The sequence below is a fragment of the Spermophilus citellus genome, assembly GCF_964194105.1.
Source record: "Spermophilus citellus genome assembly, chromosome: 2".
NCBI classification, from domain to species: Eukaryota; Metazoa; Chordata; class Mammalia; order Rodentia; family Sciuridae; genus Spermophilus; species Spermophilus citellus.
In genome coordinates, this window is record NC_138183.1 from 89,112,608 (window position 1) to 89,133,425 (window position 20,818).

General features: G+C 42.9%; 1 protein-coding gene across 3 annotated transcripts in view; it reads right to left on the reverse strand.

Annotated features, from left to right (window-relative positions):
• Window positions 1–20,818, reverse strand: part of LOC308640216 (solute carrier family 28 member 3-like) — a 129,943-nt gene that overhangs the window by 88,556 nt on the left and 20,569 nt on the right. For all 3 annotated transcript variants that reach the window (XM_081278456.1, XM_081278454.1, XM_081278455.1), the window contains one exon: window positions 14,051–14,173. In XM_081278456.1, coding sequence (XP_081134582.1) covers window positions 14,051–14,110 — 60 coding nt within the window. In that variant the 5' untranslated portion in view covers window positions 14,111–14,173. The remainder of the gene's footprint in view (window positions 1–14,050; window positions 14,174–20,818) is intronic.

Genomic DNA, 20,818 nt, shown 5'->3' on the forward strand with positions numbered 1-20,818 from the left:
TTAAAATATTTTTAATTTTTATTTTGAGACATATATGCTAAATTGTTAAGGCTAGCTTGAAATTTACAATCCTCCTGCATCAGCCTCCTAAATTGCTGAGATTACAGGCATGTAAGACGGTGCCCAGAACCTCAGAACTTTTATATTCATAGTATTGAAAGGTTAATAAAATAGGTACTTGTCACTCCATTTTTCTATATGCTTAACAAAACACTGTTTGCTAATCTTGTTCCCAGAATTAGCTGTCCCCAACTGCCAAACTACAAAATGTAACTTCTCTCCCTGCCCTCTCCAAGGAAAGTATATAAGTTCTGCTTAAGCTGTTCTCAGGGCTCTATCTCTCTTTGCTCTAGTGAGCTCTGAGCCCCAGCATACTGGTCCCCAAATAAACCCTTTTGCGGTTGCATCAGACGGTCTCTTGGTGGTCTCTTCCTCTGACGTTTCGCTGGTCCCTTACAGTATCTGCTTGAGAAGTTTATGCCAATGTTCCAGAGATGCTGAGAATTTCGATCTTCATTTAACAAACCCTTCCTCTGAGCTGTCAGCATGACTAGCTCATCAGGCAAATCACTGAGTAACTCAGCCATTTCTCTGTGCAGTGAAGGCCCAGTCTAGTCCTGCCCCAAGACTTTCTTAAGTGGGTTCTGTTGGAAGTTTCCCTGGCTCCAAAGACTAATTTCCCTATCCCCCAAGAAGAGCCGTCCAATGGTGAGCCCTGATGGCTCACATGATCCTGCCATCCAATGGTGAGCACTGCTGGCTCACATGATCCTTACCCACCAATCAGACTAGCCCTGCTGGTTCACATTATCCTTACCCACCAATCAAAAAGCACCCCATGCCAACTGTCAAACCCTTCAACCATTAAACTGTCATAACTGTCAAACCACCCCTGGCTCTATAAATATGCAGAGCTGTTCCTCAATAAATGGGCATTTTCTCCAACGGCGAGCCTTGATCATTCTTTCATTGGTGCCAAAACCCAGTATGGGAATGCCTTGCTGCTCGAGAGCCCCCTCTTTCAAGGCTTGCCATCCTCATCCACTCTTTCAAGCGCTGCTGCTACTCACACAACACTGGCTCTTCAGTAGGTGAGTTCCCCTATTGGGTATCCAACTTCAGACGGGCTACGCATGGGCTTTGACCGTGATTGTCCGGCAAACCTCTGACACCCGATCTGGAGGAGAGAACGCACCCCACCATGACCTTCATGGTCACGGTGGACTCTCTGGAACCTGTTTCATGAGCAGAAGGTCCTGAGGGGTGGAAGAACAGGCACTCCTCCCTCTCTCTCTCTCTCTCTCTCTCTCTCTCTCTCTTAACCACCCTTGTCCCTCTCCTGAACTATGGGGGCCTCTTCTTCCCTCCCTGCAGACTCACCCTTATTAAATTCTGCACACAAGATTGGCCTTACTATCAATTAGACAATCAAAGTCAATGGCATCCAGGAGGATCCCTAGACCGCGCAATTCTCAGATATCTGTTTAACTTCTGCTAGTGCTCGAAAAAGTGGAAGGAGATTCCCTATGTTGAGGCTTTTTCTCTTCTTCATTCTCACCCCTACCTATCCAGCAGATTAACCCCCTCCCTACCGACCTCCCCTATCAGCTCTGTCCAGCCCTCAGGTGCTCCCTCTGACTTGGCCAACACCTTTAGTTCCCCCCAAACTAGGTCCCATTCCCTAGTCCCACAAACCATGGCCCCCTTAAGAGAGGTTGCTGGACCTGAGGTCATTATCCGGGTACATGTCCCATTCCCTATGAATGACCTCACACAACTCGAGCTAAGGTTGGGCTCATTCACCACAGAAGAGAGTTTCAATGGGTCCTCCAGGCTTATAGCCTCACATATATGTTATTGGCTAATACTTTCCTTCTTGAGGAACGTAACAGAATCTGGGAACTTGCCAGAGCCCATGCAGATGAAACTCACCGAGTTAATCCCAATCACCTTCCGGGGCCACTTGCTGCCCCAGATCAAACTCCCAACTGGGATTATAATACACAAGCTGGCATACAGAGTAGGGACTGATTCTCCACGTGTATTATTGCTGGGCTCAAAAAAAGCGGCACATAAAGCCATCAATTTCCAAAAAATTATAAGAGACCCCATCGGAATTTCTAGATTGGCTTATAAAAGCCCTTCAGCAGTAACCTAGATCCCCAAACCCCAGATTTCCATCATGTCCTTATGACATATTTCCTCTCACAGAGCTACCCCGACATCTGGGCTTGAATAAGGCTCTGCCACCCCCCAGACTGAGATCTTGGCGGTAGCCTTTAAGGTTTTTATGCCCGCCCAGACCCTGCAGGGTGCTTCCTCAGGTCACTGCCCATCACCGACCCCCCCCCCACCCCGTGCCTGCTTCAAGTGTGGCAAGGAGGGACATTGGGCCAGGGCATGCCCCGCATCATGCACTCCACGTACTCCATGCCCTAAATGTCAACAACAAGGTCATTGGGGCTCTGACTGTCCCAGATCCTGTAGGAGGCCTATGGCCAGGGAACCCTCTGACCTTCTTGGCATGGCAATCGATTGATGGTGCCTTGGGTCCTTGTCCCCGGCCATAACAATCAATAGACAGGAACCCAGGATGCAGATTCAGGTGGATGGACACAAGGTTGACTTTCTCCTTGACATCAGGGCTACCTTCTCAGTCCTGACAGAATTCTGGGGGCAAACAGTGCCATCCATCTCTCCTATTGTTGGGGTAGGAGGAAAGACCAATTATCTAAGAAAGACTCCCCTATTACTCTGTTCCATAGACAACTTCCCATTCTCTCAGACATTCCTAGTTATGCCCCAATGTCCAGTTCCTTTGCTCAGCCGAGATATTCTCTTTAAATTCAAAACAACAATCAACATCTGGGATCCTGGCATCAGTCAGGCCCCAGAATTTGCCTATTCATCTTTTCTGGCCCTTTTGGTAGAAGACTGGCCATTCTGATCCACTTGTGTGGCTGACATGAAATACCGTACTAACCTGGTTGACCCAATTGTATGGGATACCCACACCCCCTCCACCATTTCCTGCCCACCAGTTAACATTCATCTCAAAGATCCTAACACCTTCCCCAATCAAGCTCAATACCCCCTGTCCACAAAAGCTCTTCTGGGCCTACAATCTATTATTCAGGACCTTCTTAGCAAGGGGTACCTTCGTCCTGCTCATTCCCTTTACAATACTCCCATACTAGCAGTTAAAAAAGCTGTCTCATCAACACCTCCTTTAGGCCCATATATCCTTTGGTTCCCAGCCCATACACTCTGCTGTCTCAGATCCCCCACACTGCCACCCACTTCTCAGTCATAGATTTAAAGGATATCTTTTTGCCTTTAACCTGGTCTGTCCTTCCTCAGGGATTTTGAGATAGTCCACACCTCTTTGGACAAACCTTGGCCTCCAACCTCCAATATTTTCACCCCCAGTGCCCAAATCCACCCTCTTGCAATATGTTGATAATCGTCTGGCAAATCTCTTTGCCCACCTGCGGGGAGGAAAGCACCTCACCACAGCCTTTAAGGCAACGGTGGCCCTCAGGGACTCCTTCCTTGGGCAGTTTCAAAAGTCCTAGTCCTCTCACCTTTAAGACTCAGCTGCTAGAGAGACGTTTACCCACCCCTTCCTCTCCTCTCTTTCTGGCCCTGGGAGTATCCGGCCTCTCCAGGAGGGGTCCCGAAAAGTCTTGGCCAAGGTCTCCCATGGTTCCGGCTCCATCCAGGACAAGAGCTTCGACTGTCAGGATTCGTTGACGACCAATCTCTGCAGCTCAAACCTGCCACTTAGGCACTCCTGATTTTTTGGCTCTAGCAGGGATGCCCCCTTTGCCAATAAATCAGTTTCCTCCTTTTCTGTGTCCTCTTCCCTCCTCCTTACATGGGTAATGTGTCCTCTCTGCCAGTGGACTCCCCCCTACAATGCCTCTTGGATCAAATATAGCACCCAGGCCTGGCCCACTTATCCCTTAGACAACCAAAGCAGATGGCCCCTTTTTGGGTCCCTGGATCCCTCCATTCTAAGAGATCTCTTCCAGCCTTTCTTCTTGCTCCGATCCAATCCTGCTCTCTGCACCTCTTGCAAACCTCTACAAATTCTTCTAGCCCCTCCAAAGGGTGCTCAACAGATGACACAGTTCTCCTACTTAATTTCTTGGCCTTAAAGGTATATCGGGCCTCTCCACAAAAGGCCCAAATAGTATGTATCTAGGGTTCTCTATCTCTCAAGGGAAAAAGGCCATTACAGCAGACAGAAAACAGCTTATTGTGTCTATACCTACACCAAAGACCAAAGATGACTCTCCTTCTTGGGTTTGGCTGGGTACTTCAAGGCCTGGATTACTTTTGAATTTCTCCCTCCTTGCCAGGCTGCTATATAATCTGGCCAAGGGCCCCCAAGATGAACCCCTACTCCCAGCGGTAGGGAAGCCCTTTAAAAAGCCCTCCTCTGGGCACCCACCTTGCATCTCTCTGACCTCTCCCAACCCTTCACTCTCTATGTAAAAACAGGAACAAAGTCTGGGCCTTCTGGGCCAGGAATATGGCCCCACATTTGCACTAGTGGCCTACCTATCTAAACAGTTTGACTCCACCATCAAGGGCTGGCCTCCATGTCTCAGAGCCCTAGCAGCAGCCCATGACCTCCAGAAAGAAGCACACAAGCTTACCTTTGGCTCCCTGCTAACATCTCATCTCCTCACCATCTAAAGGATATCCTCGCTTACAAGGGGCTACAGTCAATTTCTGTTTCCAGGGTTCTATCCCTCCTTGTCTCTCCTTGAAAATCCCTCCATCTCTTTTCAGCCCTGCTCTCCATTAAACCCTGCCTCCCTCCTCCCATCTTCTCCCTCAAAAGATCTCATCCACAAATGCCTGGAGGTATTAGAGATGATTTTACCCTGCCCTACCACCATTTCTGAGGGACCCCTGCCCTCTTCGGACCCCATCTGGTTCTCAGATGGTAGCTCCTTTTTACACAAAGGGGTTAAAGTGGCAGGGTATGCTGTCGTTTCCCTCTCATCCATCATAGAGGCAAAACCTCTCCCACCCAATACCACCAACCAACAAGCTGAACTCATAGCTGCCACAAGGGCATGCAAGCTAACAGAGGGAAATATACAGATTCCAAATATGTCTTCCATATCCTGATCTCCCACGCAGCCATTTGGAAAGAAAGGGGGCTATTGAGCACCAGAGGGACGGCAGTCATTAATTCCACACTTATTTCTGGCCTACTACGAGCCTCCAGGCTGCCTTCCTAACTGGGAATAATCCATTGCAAGGCCCACCAAACTGACTCCTCCCTTACTACTATGGGGAATTCCAAGGCCGATCAAGCATCTAGATCAGCTGCCCTCCAGAGCTTTACCTCCTCTCCGCTACTCTTCGTTATCACCGGGGATCGGCCCAAAGATCCCCAACAACTCTTCCAGTTTCTTCATTCTCTATTCCATTCTAGTCCACAGAGTCTCACTACTTTCCTTCACTTCTTTTTCACTCTTTCCCCATGTGATAAGACCCTCCTGCAAAAGATCACTTCTGCTTTTCAGATCTGCTAGAGAACCAATATCAATACTCCATTAAAACCTAAACCTTTCCCTTCTCATTAGGACCGCGGTCACACTGGCAGATTGATTTCACCAACATGCCCCAAATAAAAACAAGCCTTTCCCACTTCTAACAAGCAGGCCTCTATGGTAGTTGACTCACATAATCCCCCATTTCGGGATACCCACTTCTATCCAATCAGACAATGGCCCAGAATTCACCTTGCAGATAACTCAGGGACTGGCTCACATGCTATCACTCCCTTGGCATTTCCATTGCTCTTACTGCCCCCAGGCTTCTGGAAAGGTTGAAAGGACCAATCAGTCCCTTAAAGGGACCCTCACCAAGCTCACCAAGCTCACTGGGTAAAGGTGCTCCCCTTGGCTTTATTGTGCATTAGGGCCTTGCCAAAGAAGCCTTCTAATCTCTCACCTTTGGAAGTCATGTATGGCCATCCCCTCATTCTGCCTACAGAACCCCTACCCATCTCTGAAACCTATGCTCTGCCCCTCCTCTTCCATCTATGCTCTGAACTCTGGTGCTATCAAGACTGGCTTCTTCCTGACCCCAGTCTCTCTCAAAACCCTACTTCTTTAACACCTGGTCAACTTGTTTACTATTGCCCACCGGGGAAAAGCCCCCTCTAAAACCAAAGTGGGAGGGTCCTGCTCAGGTGACTATGTGCACTCCCTTGGCAGCCAAACTCAAACTACCTAATAACCAACTTACCCATGGATTCATATTTCCAGGCTTAAGCCTAGCACTCCTACACCTTCATCAGAAGAGCCACCAACAATCGTCACCTGTCATTAAGTACTCTTGTCAATGCTCCCCCTCATTTCTGGCCCCTCTTGGGTTTTCTCTTTGCCCTATGTCTGAAGACTCAAGGCAAATGACCCTAAGGGTCCCCACCAGCCAGACCCCCCCCCCACACACACACATTTGCTTGAATCTGGCCGGTAGTGGGACTGTTGTGTGTTGTCCTTCTGACAAACCACTTAGATGTCCAGAGCATGGTAACCCCTGAATAAGTGTGATCGTAAGAGAGCACTTTACCAGTTGCCTTCTGGGCCTAAGGAGGAACATGTGTGTTTTGTTTACCCTCCTAGTTTCATAAGAATTTCAAGTATCAGTATTTAAAGTTGAGGTGTTTTACATAAAACCTGGAGAGAGCTGACTGCTCTCAAAGGGAAATATGGTAACAATGGGCCACAGTCCTCCCTTGGCCACCTTCGAGAAAGGCAAAGAGAGAAGCAAGCTGGTACACCCGGTTAGGAGAAAGTTTGAAGAGCAGCCTTAATAGAGAGGGGAGGAAGCTAGGAATGAAGAATGGAATTGAGGATGTTAGGTACAGGACAGGCTGTTCTGCAGGTCATGCCAAACAAAGTTAGCTGGAGGATGACCTGGCTTCTCAAACCCTCTGTCTGGTTCTTTATCATCTGTTTGCTTCAAGCCCAAACGCCCAAGCCCCCGCTCAAGGCTAAACACTTAACCCCCCTTGTGCCAACAAGGCAGCTTGCAGACCCAGAGACCCCATTAGATTTGGTCTATAAAAACTCCCTGTGCCTGTTCCTTCCCTTTATCATAAAGTTCATTCAGACTCAGGTGGGTAAAAAATTTCTAATCAAGCTTTTAAGCAGCTTCTCCTCAGGAATTACCAACTCCTGGCTACTGATGATACTTCCAGTTGAGACCTATGCCAAATGGACTGACATCATCATGGATCTGTGGTGGCAAGGAACCTTCGTTGATCTGGTTCCTGAAGTTATACTGGTCTTCTCTGCCCTCCTGTGGGGGCTCCTTACTTCCCTCCTATCTTTCTCCCACACAGCCCCATTTCAGCAGGAAGCAGCCAGAATGAGTCAAAGCCCACTCTCATTTAATTACAAAGAGGGGAGAATGTTGGAAGTAGCCCCAGCTCAAAAGACTAACTTCCCCATCCCCCAAGAAGAGCCATCCAATGGTGAGGCCTGCTGCTCACATGATACTGCCGTCCAACGGTGAGCCCTGATGGCTCACATGATCCTGCCATCCAATGGTGAGCACTGCTGCCTCACATGATCCTTACCCACCAATCAGACTAGCCCTGCTGGCTCACATTATCCTTACCCACCAATCAACAAGCACCTCATGCCAACTGTCAAACCCTTCAACCAGCCCCGGCTCTATAAATATGCAGAGCTGTTCCTCAATAAATGGGCATTTTCTCTGATGGCAAGCCTTGATCGTTCTTTCAGAACGAACATTCTTCCAGAGCCACCAGTCTCTGTGCCTCTGAGGGGCATCTGTAGCAAGGTGATGCTTTTTCTTGGGGAGGGCATTAGAGATGGAACCCTAAGGGAACCTTTTAATAAAAGTGCTCTTTCAAAAGCTTGCCTGAATTTTCATCTTTAAAGATTCTGAGATGTGGGTGACCTCCTTTCCTGTTAACCTCCTCTCCTCTTCTCCGGATCTTCCTTTCCTTCTTTTAGCTTGGAAACAACTTTTAGTCACCTTATTCTAAATAAAAGCCTTCCCCAAATATGAACACTTTAGAACTATTTATGGAGTGGGGAGAAAAAATTTTTGAGAAAGTTATGCTGAAATAATTGGACATTCACCTGGGTATGGTGGCTTATGCCTATAATCCCAGTGCCTGGGAGGCTGAGGAAGGAGGATCACAAGTTTGAGACTAGCCTCAGCCATTTAGTGAGGCCCAAACAACTTGATGAGACCATGTCTCAAAGTGAAAACTAGAGAGGACTGATTAATTGTCCTTCGGTTCAGTCCCTGGTATGTATAAATAAATAAATAAATAAATTCAGGAAAACCAAAAAAACTTGACTCTCACCATACAATACATATTAACCTCAATTTCAAGGGGACTAGGGACCTCAATGTAAAAATAAGAAGCTTTACAATTTTTAAAAATCATTATTATTATTGTTATTGTTATTATTTTGTGATACTAAATATTGAATCTAGGGAAGCTCTACCACTGAGCTATCTCCACAGTCCTTTTTATTTTTTTTTAATTTTGAGACAGGGTTTTGTTAAGTTGCTCAGGTTGGCCTCCAACTTGCAGTCCTCCTGCCTCAAACTCTTAGTCACGGTCATTACAGACACATGCCACACCCTACGCAGCCACTTCCCTAAGCAAGAAAAGGAAAAGAGAAGAAACTGACAAATGGGACCATGATATGACTAACTTTTGTTCATCAAAATAAATCATTAAAGACTGGAAGACATCTTTAGGGTGATAGAAGACATTTGCAAATCATAACTGCCAAAGGGCTTGTAGCCAGAACACTTAAGTAACTTTTTCAAATCACAAAGAAAAAGGAAAAAATCAAGTAGAGAAAATGGGCAGGACACTTGAACAGGTATTTTATAAATTTGGCATGAGATGATCAATAACATGGGAAAAGTTAACTTAAACCTCAATGACGTGAGTGAGTCCTGTGCTGCATAATGATGTTTTGGTCAATGGCAGACCACATATGTGATGGTGGTCCCAAAGGACAGAAGTAGAGCTGAAAAATGCCTATTAACCTGTGATATTGTAGCTATCGTGATTTCACAGTGTGAGGAATCATTCTTGTGTTTGTAATAATGCTGGTGTAAACAAATGGATTGCACTGCCAGTGTGGAGAAGCGCAGTGCACACAACGAGGTACAGTGCATGATAATAATGACGATGATGACAAAGACTGCTACTGGTTTATATATCTACTATACTATGCTTTTTTTTGTTGTTGTTATTTTAAGAGCATGGTCTTTGTGATTACAAAGAAAAAAAAAGAAAGATAGAAATGTATACTGTACAGTGTGCTGTTACACTGGCAGCAACGTTGTACACCTTGAGTTTATTACATCTCAATTGAATCAAGAGGCCAGGACAATTAATTGGCCTACACCATGGAGTTTCACTTAAGTCCACTCTGGGATGTTTGCACACCAACATAATTGCCTAATGATGTATGAAGGACGCTGTTGATTGATGCATGACTGTATGGCCACACACCCACCAAAATGGCTGAAATTTAAAAATCCATTTGAATTTTGGTGAAGATGTGGAGGATAAACAGGAACTCACGCTCTGCTGATGGACATGTAAATTGGTGCAGTCATTTAGGAAACAGTTTGGCATTATTAGTAAGAGTTGAAAGTGTATATGTACTCTGATGACCTAACCATTCTACTCCTGAGCACAATCCTGATTAAATTGTCACAGTGCTCCAGAAAGCATGTCCAAGAGTGTTCACAGCTGTGTTTTCTGTAGAAGTTCCAAAAAACTTCAACTGTAATAACAACCATGTCCACAGGGTAAAATTATCAATTGTGGAATATTTACCAGACAGAGGACTATGTATTCTTAAAACTGGATAATTGCGGTCACTTGTAACACCATGGCTGAAAAACAAGCAAAAGAAGCCAGATACAAAAGAATTAATCCTGCTTAATTCCATGTATGTTCAAAGATAAGCAAAGAATATATTTTGTAAGTTTCTGGTTATATAAAGTCAAAAAAGCAAGTGCTGCTTTGGGGACTCAGAAGTTGAGGACTAGGACAACAAGTTGGGACAGTGGTTAGTCCTGGGTGGAGTTGGGGAGGGAGGTACTAGTGAGCATGTGTAGGGATTGGGCTACTGAGGGATATCAATTCCCTGTTCTCTGATCTGAGTCACAGTCCACTTTTTAAGAAGTCGTATATCTGACAACCTGGTGCATTAGTGCATGCCTGTAATCCCATGGGCTTGGGAGGCTGAGGCAGGAGGATCCCAAAGCATCAGCAATTTAGTAAGGCCCTAAGCAACTTAATAAGACCCTGTCTCAAAAAAACAAACAACAACAACAACAACAAAACCCCCCAAACAACAACAACAACAACAAATGGCTGGAGACTTAGCTCAGTATTTAAGCACCCCTGGGTTTAATCTGTAGTACCAAAAAAAAGTTGTATACTTGGTTTTATTTGTTTTATGTATGTTATTTTTTACAATAATAACAATTTAAAATACCACCCCCCGGCCTTTTCCTCTTACCCCTGCCAGAGGAGCATACATGCTGCCTTCATTTTTTCCCTAGTCTAATACCCACACATAACACAAATTTCCCCCCTTCACCCCCAGCCCCAGGTCACCAGTAATCTATTATTTGGCAAATGCAATGTGTTTGTGGCCTCTTCCATGTCCCCCCCCAACACCACCCCAGGGGTCTTTCCTATGAACCCTCTAGTTCTGTCTTCCTTGAGTTCTCCAGACATCTCTCTCTCTCCTGGTTCTGCTTCTCTGTCCCTACCTGTGGCTCTCTCTGCTTCCTTCTCTGCACTCCAACTCTTTAAACTCTGGTGTGTCCCAGGTTTCCCTCTGTGGTGGTCTTACCCACACCCTTGTCCATCTCCATGCTAACAGCCTCCAAATCTGTGTGATTTAGGTTCCAGGTGGATGTGCACCACAAACTCCCTACTTGATCTACACTCTTGTCAAAATGCCTGGAATCTCTCAAATTTCAACCAACAGCCTCAGATGAAACTCATTCTGTTCCTTATTCTAATGAGAGAGAGAGAGAGCGCGCGAGAGAGGGAAAAGAGGAAAACAAAAACAAAAACAAAACAACAACAACAACAAAACAAACCCTAAAACCAAACCGACCAAACAAACAGAATTTTAAAAAAAGAAAAGAAAGATCTTCTGTCTAAAAAAGGCAAGCACTTCCAGGTTGACATCTCATACTGACTCCTCACTCATTAATCAATCCCAACACCAAGAGCTACTGTTATTTTGCCTGTACTATGTGCTCGGCACTGTTTTCATAAATGTGTATATCTGTGTTACAAACACTTTTTATGTGTATTACCTCAGTTAATTCCCTCAACAATCCTGAGGTACCATTACTATCTTACCCTACAGGAGAAGATGGAGGGCTGAGAGCCAGAGCAGCGCTCAGACCCTGATCCTGACTCCAGATGGCCCCTGAGGAACAGCCTCTTACCTGTGTTGGCACCTCGTCCCTGCATGTGTCCACTGCCTCCGGCCTCATCTGGATGATTATACTGACTTCCTAACTGATCTCCCAACTGCACACGAATCTCTCTCCATTTTCATTCACCTTCAAGAGGGCCACTAGGCTCACTTAAAAAATAATTTGGTCATCTTAGTTTTGAGTGGTTCCCTCTCTCATGCCTCAGCACACATGGAGGCCACATGATCTGGCACCAGTCTGTGCTGTCCCCTGCCTCCTGTTCCCCACCCCAGACACATGCTCTTCTCTTTTAGGCTCTGGGACAGTTCTCTTTGCCTGCAGTGTTCTGTGGACCCACCCCCCTCCTGCTTGCCTGGAAAATGCCTGCCCATTTGTTAAGTCCTAACTGCAGTTCTCTCTCCCTCTGTATGCTGTCATGGACTCCACAGACCGCCCAGCACCAACTATATATTTATTTACAAATTAAGCCTTATTATGACTCAAGAGAATGGAAAGGATGGGATGGGATAGAGGCAAAGTGATTTGGTGCAAGCCTCTAGACTGCTCTTCTTCCTGTTCCTCCTCTTCCATTTCCTCCTCTTCTTTTAATTATTATTATTACTTCTTTTAGTTATCATTATTATTATTATTGGTACCAGGATTGAACTCAGGGATGCTTAACCATTAAGTCCCATCCCCAGCCCTTGCTATTATCTATTTAGAGACAAGGTCTCACTAAGTTGCTTAGGACCTTGCTAAGTTGTTGAGACTGGCTTTGAACTCTCAATCCTTCTGCCACCGCCTCCTGAGCAGCTGGGATACAAGTGTGCACCACAACATCAGGCTCCCTGCTCTCCTTCTCAAGGGCAAAAACAGTGTCTCCTGCCTTCTTGAATTGCTGTCCCTTCTTAGCACTGGTAAATACAAGATCCAGAGATATGCACCAGCTTTTTTCTCACTATTAGACCTGCTTTGCCCCCATGCAGCCCCTCATTTCACTCTCTTAACTTATAACAGGTTTCATACCTGGTGCCCCCTTCCATCATTTAATATTCATACAGGGGACCAGGGTATGCCACTTTCAAAACATGCCATTCTCACAGAAGAATATTTTGAACTAAGGTGACTGAGAAGGAGCAGATATGAGTGAACACCCTGCCCTCCCTCATCTTCCTAAAAGCAAGGCATATTATTTCCCTTGTCCCTTTGTTCCATAAAAGGAAGAGAAGAACAACCCTTTTCACCAGGCGGTAAGTGTGGAAAAGCAAACCTTCCCAGAATCAGCTTTATCTACCATTAGTCGTCCCCCCCCTGCCATTTATTTCCAAGTTGCTTTCCCAAAATTTATTGGCCTGAACAGCCCTAAACCTCTTTCCTTTGTCTAGTCACTTCTCCTAATGTGACACCCTTTGTTAAAATGATACATAAACTCTCAAGTCTAACTGCTTCTTTGGGCTTTTCACTTTTTTGTGAGGTTCCCATGTGAAATTTAAAAAGTTACTAAAATTTGTAATACTTTTCTCCTGTTAACTCAGTTTTCATTTGTTTAATTCACAGGCCTTAGGAATTGTACCTGAAAGGGTAGAAGTTTTTCCTCCCATTTACTATCAGATGGACATCCCTGTGACTATTGAATAGACAAACTGGGACTCGGAGAGATAGTAACTTATAGCTAGCATCAGGGTTCATGTCAAAGTCCTTTTCCCCCTTCTTCTTTTATTATTTTTTCTTAAACAGAACCCAGAAGTTCTGTTTTGTCCTTCTAGTGATGATGAGGCCCAAGGGGCTGCTCACACATGCTCATTGCAGATTTTGTGTCTTTTCCAAAGTTCTCATGCTAAGTGTCAGGGCAAGAAAAGAAGCACACCCAGGAACAACTCTGAAAATCCCATCCTACACCAAATTGGAATAGCCTGTTTTTTTTTTTTTAAGGGATAATTAATTTTTAAATTAATTTATTCAGGCAGCACTGAGAATAGAATCCAGGTCTTTGAGCATGCTAAGCAAGCTACACCCCACCACTGAGCTACACCCCAACCCTGCCTGGTGTTTTTAATACGCCTCCTTCTGAGACTGTGGCACCCATCCCTGGGATGAGCAGCATTTGGGTTGATGACAGGAGACTGACTTGCTCGTCTGTTCTGGGGCAGGCACCAGGGCCACTATCAGACAGGGGCTGTGGGACCTAGTTTAGAAGGAAGGAGTTCTGAGATGCTTGCTCTATTCAAGATGGAATTCCCCCCATTCTTTGGAAGGATGCCTGCAGGTAAATACTGCAACCATGTTGTGAGCCGGAGGGGGAAGAAAGGGAGGAGAAGGCAGTTTTGTTTCCTAGCGACAGAGCAAGTCTGGATCAACCCTAAGTCATTAAAAGAGACTTTTCAGGTTTGTCAACACAAAAGAACCCAAGAAGAAAATAGTGGGCTAAATGTGACATTAAAATTCTTGACAGTGGCCCAGTAATCCCACTGCTTAAGTTTAAGAAACTTGCCAAGCGGGTAAGGAAAGAGCATTTTTTTTTCCATTTATTTGGTTTCAAACAGAAGAAGAAAGTTGTGCTCACCCGGAAGCCAGTGTTGCTGAAGCCCTCGGTTTTGGGGGCTGCTGTACTTGTCAGCTCCATGTTCTGTTCACCAGCTGTCTGGGCTCTGAATTCTCTGATGTCCTATCTGAAGGTCCTCGGTACCTGGGTAGAAGAAAACAGTCTCTGCTGATGTCAAAATGCCAGCTGCTGTGGCGGAAATCTGGGCATTGCTTCAGTTTGGAAACTTCTATAATAATCTCCGGAATGACTTGGGCTGAAACCAGATTGGGTGGGGCCGGAGGGGCCAGAAGGGCGGAGTGGAGGCTTCTGGTTCAGGCCCACCCACCTCTTTTATCCTTCTAATGATTTCCATCCTAGGCTTTCCATGTTCACTTCTGGAAAGAAGACTTGTGGTGCACAGGCGTGATACTTTCTCTGTAGACCTTAGTGAAATAGCTCTCTTCTTGTGAATAGTGTTGAGGGAAGGAGTGTTGTTGGTAGAGCAGGGAAAGTAAGGATTGGTTCCTATCAAGTGATCAACTACTGTGAGCCAGGCACAAGTTAGGTGCAGTGTATACAACTATCTCTGTCTTACACTTGGACAAACTGAAGTGGTACCCCCTTTCTCCACAGAAAAGCCCTCTTCACCATGACTAATTTTAGGGCTGTCAGCAAAAGAATCTCTGAAAAAGAGTCCAATGTAGATAAACTTCCTATTTTCCTTTCATCCTTTTTACTTGGCCACTGGCCGAGAAAATAACAGCACTCCAGGTGCTGAACACCTCCTTACTAGTTATCACAAACGCATCCAAAGATAAGTGTCACAGTAGGATGGGTAGAGAATAGTGATGAGAGGGGAGGGGAGGGGAGGGGGGATAGAGAGGGCAGCAGAATACAACTGACACTAGGATTGCTGTATGTATACACTTGGATGTATAACCAATGTGATCCTGCAATCTGTACATGTGGAAAAATGAGAGTTATACCCTATTTGAATCAAATGTATGATATGTCAAGATCACTGTATTGTCTTGAGCAACTAATAAAAACAAACAAACAACAACAACAACAAAAACCAAACGCATCCAATATAGTACTTTGAAGAAATGTGCAAAAAGGCCTCTGGCTTTGAGCTGGGCTTCACAGAGAGGTCTACATTTTTAAGATAAGTTACAATTGGGCTCCATGGTAACAGCTGGCAGGGGGAGGAAAGAAAGGGGAGAAGAAGCTCTCCCCTTCTCAGGTGTTGTCCTTGAAGAGTTAACATGCCCAGAACAGTGAAAGAAAAAGCTGCATTATGTGAACTTCTGCAGACTATGAACTTCTGAGCCCCTCCCCTTACATGCTGAGTAAAAAACTCTGAAACTCCCTGAACTTGGGGTTCAGGGGATTGATTGATTACAGCAAAGGCTGTACCCTCTGAACCTGGCTGCAGCCAAATAAAACTGTTTCCTGCTATCTTCAGTGCCTTGCCTGGTTTGTCCCTATAGCAAAATGGAGGTGGGGAAAATTAGCCTTTTGTTTAGAGTCATCTAGGTAATAAAGGAACAATGGTCATTAGAAAGCCATTTCACTACATCCCTACTTCAGGCTGAGTTGTTTTAAAAAATCCTCCAACTCAACAGAAATGGCAGATTAGTGAAAGGTAACCAAGTGGTCACTTAATAAAAAGTGCTTTATGAAAACATGAGCTGTAAAATTCTTTCAAAATAAGGATTTCCCTTTAGCCTTTTTAAATTGAACTACTATGTATCAAACTATTATAATTGTGTGGCTTCTGTGGAAGCATGAAAATGCTTATAATAAATAAAAAAGTAGGGGTTGGGGTTGGGGCTCAGCGGCAAAGGCTTGCCTAGCACATACAAGGCACTGGGTTCCATCCTCAGCATCACACAAAATAAGTAAAATAAAGGTATTGTGTCCAACTACAGCTAAAAAACTTTAAAAAAAGCAGAATGATAAAATTTAATACTGCAAAACAGTGGATAAAAGAATGAGAGAAAATACCAACTATTGCTAGTGGTTACTTTTGAGTTGTGGTTTTTAATTGGTGGTTGTTATTTTCTCCTTCCTATTCAGCTGTATGTTTTATAAAGGGCCTAACTTACTTTTAGTATCATGATAAAGACTATATATAAAGGTTTGCTTCTGGGTTCAAATCCTGGCTCTTCCTCTTAATTATGTCAAACTACAGCTTAAGGCAAAACTCAAGCTTTTGGCTGTTTATATGGCTTGAGAACTAGGAATAGGTTTTATATTTGTGAATGGTTGAAAAATAATCAAAAGGGAGAATATTTTTTGGCATGTGAAAATTATATGAAATTTAAATTTCATTGTCCAGAAATAAAGTTTGGTTGAAACACAGGTATGCTCATCCATTTCTGTACTTCTTATTGCTGCTATTATTCCACAAGGCCAGAGTGGCAGAGATTATGTGGCTCAAAGACTAAAATATTCACTACTTGGCCCTTTACAGAAAATGTGTTCTGATCTGAGTCACTAGACATGTGAATTTGGGCAAGCAAATGTGTTCCAGATTCTTCATCTATAAAATGAAGCGGATAATGCTCTTTTTAAAGGATTTTTTTTAAAGAGAGAGGGAAGAGAGAGAATTTTTTAATATTTATTTTTCAGGTTTCAATGGACATAACATCTTTATTTTTATGTGGTGCTGAGGATTGAACCTAGTGCCCTGCGCGTGCCAGGTGAGCACGTTACTGCTTGAGCCACATCCCCAGCCTGCCTTTTTAAAGGATTTTTAAAACCTGAGTTACTGTACTCAAAAACACTTGGAATAGTTCCTGACACATAATTCAACACCATTCAAACTTTATGCTTTAGCCCTTTAATGCTTCTTACTGATGAATAAGACTTGGGAATTTTCATTAGTTCTTCCCCATAATTACAAAATGCTATAATTAGTAGTCACTGTGTTACCAAAGGCAAGAAGCCCATTTGGAAGTGATTGAGAGAGGTATGGATAAACAATGCATATATGTGGAAAGCTTCCATTGCAAAATTGTTGGAAGAAACCATTTGCTGCAACCTGTTATAACCTCCATGAAATTGAGACCCAATCTAGCTTAAGGTCATGACTGATCCTTACTTTCTAGGAGGAAAGAAAAATCTTCATTTTACCATTTATGATTATAATCGCAGAAACTTGACTTAAATGCCTTCCATTCTTTGTGTGGGTTAATAAACCTTTAATGCCATCCATTTTTGCAGAAATCTTTTAAAATGCAATAACCTAATGTGTTTTTTTGCCCATTGGCTATGGACAAAAAGTCTGAAAAGAGTGCAAAAACACTTGAGAGCATATCATTGTGCAAGTGAGGGCACTGAGTACAAGATACTGAAACATCTGCCTGTGTTCTCTGACGACACCAGCAACAAGCAAAAGCTGAAACCTAAGTAGAATAAATTGTACATATAACCATGATCCTGAAATGCCAAAACAATGGTCACATCCAGAGAAATTTCAGTTAATATGGCATGGCTCTGAGGCTTGTACTTAAAGAGCTCTCAGAGCTAATGAAAAGTTTTCTTGCAATACCAGAATTAATGACTCTTGATGCCTAGTTTGGAAATAGAAAATGGGATCAGAAATGAGGTGTAAAGGCCCTCTCAGCTTTACGAGACGTTTAAAATCCTTCCCTGGTCATGTACAGTCCTTGCTCAATAAGAAATACCTTGCGCCAAGGACTCTAAAGTTGTCCCTTGACCCCTCTGATCTGTTTGAATCACAGTACCCCTCAAATTTTATTTAAATATTGAAACCATTGTGGGACAAACCAATCACTGGAATTTTTAGTCTAGTCATTTTTATATCCTATTCTAACCTCCAAGAGTTGGCTTAAGAAGACTAAGAACCCATGGACCATATGTGCACCAGCTCATTAAAGAGAACCCAAATTCAAACCACTCCATGTTTATTAAAAGTATAAAGTTAAGGGGCTGGGGTTGTAGCTCAGCAGTAGAGCACTCGCCTAGCACGTGCAAGGCCCTGGGTTGGATCCTCAGCACCACAGAAAAATAAGTAAAAAAATAAAGGTATTGTGTCCAACTACACCTAAAAATTAAATGTTATAAAAAGTATGAAAGTTTAAAAAAATGCAGGGTGAGGGATTGTTTTCTTTGCCTTATGTATATATGGTTATATAGTGAGGACACTCTTTTAGTGACAACATTTCCAAAAGGAATAAAATGAATTTAAAAAAAAATTGTGTATAATGCTTGGCTGATGCTAGCACAATGTATTATATGTTACAGTATATGTATATGTATTATAAATTACAGTATAATTTTAATTCCCATGGCTGTCCTCTTCTTTGAAGAACATTTTATGTATTATGCATCAACATTTGTCTATTCATCTTGAAGTAGTTTAATAAATAAGTAAACCAAATAATATTGATTTAATAAATATTATTAATATTAAAAATATTCAATGTATAAAATAATTTATACTAAATACACATATTTATATATAAATGCATAAATATCTAATTCTAGGGGGTTTACAAGCTGGTTAAGTCCAGTTAACCATCACCAGTTATTCAGATGATCCAAAATAAAAGAAAAAACAATGAAGATGTATATTTGGGCCTGGGATGCAGCTTAGTGGTAAAGTATGTGCCTAGTATGTGTGGGCCTCTGGGTTTACATTAAAAGTATATTTCAAATTGCAAGTACTTGGAGATTTGCTTTTTAAAAAATTGTCTTTTTGCAGTTAGGTTTTACTTTTCAACACTCCCTCTGAACTCTAGATACCACAAAAGGCCAGCCAGAGCACTCCCAGCAGCCAGTCTGGCCGTGGCCCCTGTCATCTGGATAATGCCCACCTGTTATCAAAGGCTTATGTGGCTGTCTGTGTCACTTTAGTTAAAATTCTGGGAAGCATGGGCTTGGCAGCAGGGGTAGACCAATAAAGAAGGGAACAGAACTAACCGCTGTCAAGCACTACAGCATGTAAGTACCTGTTAGGTTCTTACATTGTTTCCATTTTATCCTCACAGCAACCATTCACCTGAAGTATCAGTACCTCCTTTTCCAGGAGACAGAGTGACTTTTCCAAGGGATCTAACTCATAAGTGACAAAAGTAATAATTTGAGTACTCTGAAACCAATTTCCATAAAGAGTGGCGTTCTGGAAAGAAAGAAAGTCTGGAGGAATCAAAACTGAATTAGTACCCAAAGTGCTCACTCCATTTATGGGGAAAGCAAAGCAAAAGTGAGATAAATATAAAAAGGTTAACTAAATGGAAAAACAATGGCATAGTCAGAGAAGCAGTTTATTCATCTGTGAGCTTTGAAATACTCAACAAATTTGCCATTGCTTAGTTGAGTTTGACTCTTGAGAAGTCCTTAGTATTGGCCTGTCCTCTTGATTTTACTGGGAATGAATGTTTATACTGCAAGCCAGACTAAAAGGACTGTGCTCATCTCCGTCTCTGTTCTCTCCTCTGAAGTCCTCTGGTGTGATCAGGTGGGTCAATTGTGTTTAAAGCTCTGTAAATTCAGGCCAAGGTTTGAACAGTTTAGGCTTCAGCGTCACAGTGTACTAGTAATTGGTTATGTAAGAGAAGGTTCTTAGGAAACATGCATTGGAACATTTAGGAATAAAGGGATGTGACATCTTTGATTTATTCCCAAATGATTCAGAAAATGAAAACAAAAATTAAACACACCATGTAAATGTATATGAGCATGAGATAGAATACATGAGGCACTACATCAGTGGTGAATCTGTTATGACAGCTTTGTATTTTTCTTGAAAGTTTTCTATAAGTTCAAAACTATATCAAAATTAAAAGCATTTTTTATTATATATGTGACTCAAGCTCTCTGACCAGAATTATAAAATTGCTGAATATTCAATTTAAAGAACTCAGGGTTGTACCCCAAATATAAATTATCTTTAAATTTTACAATAAATTTAAAAGAAAATGGCTTAAATCACATTTTGCATTTTGACCTAACACATTTTTAGTCTTGGTCATCTCTATGTAATTATTTCATGTATTGGCAAAATCTTAGTACTGTCTTGGCTCTTAAATCAAGTGGTAGAATACTTGGAATTTGAACAGAAAGTGGATCAAGGACCTAGAAATGAGACCAGAGATGCTGCACCTAATAGAGTACTTAAAAGTAGGCTCAAATCTTCATCATGTCAGATTAGGCCCTTATTTCCTTAACAAGACTCCCAAAGTGCAAGAAGTAAAATCAAGAATCAATAAATGGGACGGATTCAAACTAAAAAGCTGCTTCTCAGCAAAATAAATAATCAATGAGGTGAATAGAGAGCATATAGAATGGGAGCGAATTTTTTGCCACATGCTTTTGCCACATGCGTGTCAGATAGGGCACTAATCTCCAGGATATATAAAGAACTAAAAAAAAACTTAACATAAAACAAACAAACAAACAAACAAACAACCCAATCAATAAATGGGTTAAGGAGCTGAACAGACACTTCTCAGAAGACATACAATCGATCAACAAATATATGAAAAAAGTTCAACGTCTCTAGTAATTAGAGAAATGCAAATCAAAACTACTCTAAGATTTCATCTCTCTCCAATCAGAAAGGCAGGTATCAAGAATAAAAAAAATAATAAGTGTTGGCGAGGATGTGGGAAAAAAGGAACACTGATACATTGCTGATGGGATTGCAAATTGGTGCAACCAATATGGAAAGCAGTATGGAGATTTCTTAGAAAACTTGAAAAACTTGACCCAGCTATCCCACTCCTTGGTCTATACCAAAGGACTTAAAATCAGCATACTATAGTAATGCGGCCACAT